This window comes from Hipposideros armiger, unplaced genomic scaffold (assembly GCF_001890085.2).
Source record: "Hipposideros armiger isolate ML-2016 unplaced genomic scaffold, ASM189008v1 scaffold_11, whole genome shotgun sequence".
NCBI classification, from domain to species: domain Eukaryota; kingdom Metazoa; phylum Chordata; class Mammalia; order Chiroptera; family Hipposideridae; genus Hipposideros; species Hipposideros armiger.
The window spans coordinates 2,159,337-2,163,241 of NW_017731361.1; the positions used below are offsets into that span (position 1 = coordinate 2,159,337).

Genomic DNA, 3,905 nt, shown 5'->3' on the forward strand with positions numbered 1-3,905 from the left:
CTGTCCCCAGTCTCCCACAGTTAATTTTCTGTGAATGCTATGTATTGGGTAAGTATATGTATAGAGAGCTCTATTTTTTTTATTACCTAAATGGCAGCTTTTCGGTAATTAAAATCACCTTTCTAAATTATAATCACCATCCTACATCTTGCTTTTTTATAAAAAAACTAACAATTTATCTTAGAGACTAAGCCATAACATATAGAGATGAGAAGTATAAGATGATAGTTTAGACCAGAGTGACAGTTCTAAACTTTTGGTTTCAGAAATATTTTATAGTCTTAAAAATTATTGAAGACCCCCAAAGAGCTTTTGTTTATGTGAGTTATATCTATCAATATTTACCATACTAAAAATGAAAAAAAAAATTTAAACACAGTGATGAGATACAAGTAATTATGTATTGGGTAGCCTCTCAAAAACTCTACTGTAGACTCAGGATAGAGTGAAAAAAAGGCACATAATGTGTTTGTATTATTATGAAAATAGTTTTAAACTTGCAGACCCCCAAAAGGGTCTTGGGGTTCCCAAACCACACTTTGAGAACTGCCGGACTAGAGCATGAACTCTGGAGTCAAAATGCCTTTGTTGGGATCTGATCTTGCTATGTACTTAACCTTTGTGCCTCAGTACTGTCTTCTAAAATGGGCTAATAATGATAACTATATTTCACAGAGCTGTTATGATTAAATAAAGTATTCATCAAAGTGCTTGATGTCATCTGACACTACATAAATACTGGCTATTATTATTCATCAATCTCGTTTTTTTAAAAAGCTATACATTGGGCCGGCCGAGTGCCGTGTTGGTTAAGAACTGGCTTGGGACACCAGAGGGCCCCGCATGTAGCTATAAAGAGAATGTGGGTTATCTATTNAAAAAAAAAAAAAAGCTTTGGGGCCATGAGTCCTCTCTGACATATTTGTTTCCTTGCCCAATATCAGATTATGTCACTAGTGTCTTTAGTAGCATTAAACTTACTTCCTGGGCATTTAATTACCCCAACTTCCAACTCTCTGGGGGTACTTTTCTAACTTTTATCTTTATATAGCTGCTATTTTGCAATAATGATAATAATAGGCATTTTGTTACTTATTTATAAAGCACTTAAAAATATCTAATCCTTACAGCCGAACTGTGAGGTAGCTATTATAAGCTCCATTTTTCAGGCGAGGAAACAGGATAAGAGAGAGACTAAGTGATTTGGTCAAAATCATGCACAGTTGGAGGCTGGAGACTTGCCTCAAATCCCAGTTAACCCGATTCCAAATTCTTGCTGTTTCCACCATACCATGTCCCTCTATTCAAATCCTCAAACAGGAGCTTGCTGATACATATATATTTTAAATGATAATTTTGGAATACTAACCTGTAGGAAAATGTCCTCCAAAGAAGACGTTGAAGAGCTCTTCTGGAGTGATGTCAGCTTCAAAGTCTCTGTAATAATTATCAGGTCTGGCTCGAGGGGCAGTGAAAGTCACCTGTTCATCTCCATATTCATCATAGCGGAGTCTCTTGTCAGGATTGCTCAGGACTGCAAAGGCATTTCCTATGGCTGCAACCGAAACCAAAAGGCATCTGAGTACATTATTGTCTTTGCTAAATAGCTCCGGGTGGTCACAGCAGCAGTAATGTAGAGTCCACAGTTGATTGGTGCTGGATAGCTTCACAGGGGCCCAAGGGAGGTGCTTGGACCTAGAAAGTTCATCAGAGTGCTTGCCCTTGAAATTTTCCATGATCAAAATTTTAAAGCCAGAAACAACACTGGATGTCACATGAACTAGGAACTATTCTCATTCATCAAAAATGTGTTCTTATTTCACTTGAGAGCAATAGCTTATGGTTAGAAACAGTTCATACATAAATAGTGGTGGTCTAACTTGAAGTCTAGAAATAATCACCTGATTAAAATAATCGGTAAAATTATTGCTTGGCTAAAAGCAAAGTCCTCACTCATCACAATCTTATTTCAGCTTTCTTTAGAAAATGATCTTTGGAGATTAAGAAATGTATCTTCCGTGTCTCAATGAGAGATCAGAGGTTGAATAGATTACATATGCTTACCATCACCGCTCCTCCCTATTTATCCAATTTCATTTAAACATATAATCTGTACCTTCAATCAAAGAAACCTCAAAAAAGTAAAGCTTTTAAGACATCCCCAGCCCCTACCTCTGACTCAGTCAACACTATCAGAAACACAGTCAAACAGAGCATATCTTTATGATTCTTCTAGCTAGGGAATTGTATTAAATGTTTACAGCAATAAAACAGCTAAGCAGAAAAAAACAAAAAACCTAAAGTTGTTAAACATTCATGTCCCTTGAAATCTGGCAGATTTATTAAAGAAAAGGCATTAGTCTATGAGATATCATACATGTAGCTATAAAGAGAATGTGGGTTATCTATTTGTTTCCTTGTAGAAACTGTGGGGAGAACTAGATTCACAATGGAACATCGACAAAAGTAGATTGTCCTCTGAGGTAAATGTTGACTTTTTAAAAATTTCTCAGATTTATCACTTTTACTTTTTGTTTCGAAAAATTTCAAATCTCTATGGCATTTTGCCACATTGCTTCCCTTAACTCTATACATACATACAAACATATATATAATATATATACATTTCTTTTGCTGAACCATTTGAAAGTAGGCCACAGTATAATGACACTTCACCCCTCAATATTTCAGCATATATCTTCTAAAAAGAAAGACATTCTCCTACATAATCACAAGACCATTATCACAGCTAAGAAAATTAACATCAATTCATTGTTACCCAGTAAATCCAAGCAAGGTTCATGTATTGCATTTGGTTTTAGGTTTTTTTCATTTCTTTTAATCTAGAACAGTCTCCTCACCTTTTTTCCTTTCCATTATATTGAATTTTTTGAAGAGTATGTCAGTGTTCTTTGTAGAATGTTCCATATTTTGATTGTTTCTTCATTATTAAATTCAAGTCAAACATTTTGGCAAGAATACCACATAGGTGCTATATCACATGTTAGGTTGTTCCAATATTTGGGGATGGTAAGTTGGATCAATTGGTTAAAGTGGTGACAGCTAGATATCTCCATTATAAAGGAATTTTTCCCCTTTGTAATCAATAAGTATCCTGTAGGGTAATACTTTGACATCATATGAATATCCTACTCAACAACAACCTATCACCCAATGGTTTTAGCACCCATTGATAATCCTTGCCTGAATCACTGACTTCACTGGGGGTTAAGCTCTTAACTAAGATTTTTATTTATGTGTTGGGTCCAAGATATTTTTCAAAATATATTTCTGGAAGTATCATGGAAATTCATGGAAAAAAGACTTGATCTATAACTGTATTTATGCTTTTTATACACAGGGGTTTCATGAACAAAGAGTTCCATGGTCAAAGAAGTTTGGGCATGCTGTTTAGGCCCTACTTGTTAGCAGCCACCAGCCTGTAAGTTCCACAGGAAGAATTGGGTCTGTTTTATTTTCAGTGGCACCTGACACTTAGATCTTCAATAAATATTTGCTGAATCAATGGATGAATGGTTCCCAAAGGTGTTACATAGAAACTAAATATTTTTTCCAAAAGAAATTAAGATAAGTGAATGAAGACAGGAGGGAGCTGTGCTGATAATTGCTACTTAAGAGGTGTGTGGAAGAAAAAACAACAACAAAAAACCATGCCTGTGGCCTTATAACACAATTATAGGGGAGGCTGCAAACTGACTGTGACCAAACATTACAAGGAGGGCAAAATTAAGCATTAGTTCAGGATCAGACCTTTGAAAGCATCTGTTGCTCCAGGAGCACAGTTCTTGTCAGGGTGAAATTTCAGGGCGAGTTTTCGGTAAGCTTTCTTAAGCTCTTCATCACTGGCATTTCGAGAAACTCCCAGAATCTCATAGTAATTTCTG

General features: G+C 35.7%; 1 protein-coding gene across 1 annotated transcript in view; it reads right to left on the reverse strand.

Moving 5' to 3' along the window:
* Positions 1–3,905, reverse strand: part of DNAJC18 (DnaJ heat shock protein family (Hsp40) member C18) — a 32,858-nt gene that overhangs the window by 13,245 nt on the left and 15,708 nt on the right. The window contains exons 3-4 of the mRNA XM_019661233.1: positions 3,772–3,902; positions 1,370–1,555 (exon numbers count right to left, since the gene is read on the reverse strand). Of these exons, the coding sequence (XP_019516778.1) occupies positions 1,370–1,555; positions 3,772–3,902 (317 nt within the window). The remainder of the gene's footprint in view (positions 1–1,369; positions 1,556–3,771; positions 3,903–3,905) is intronic.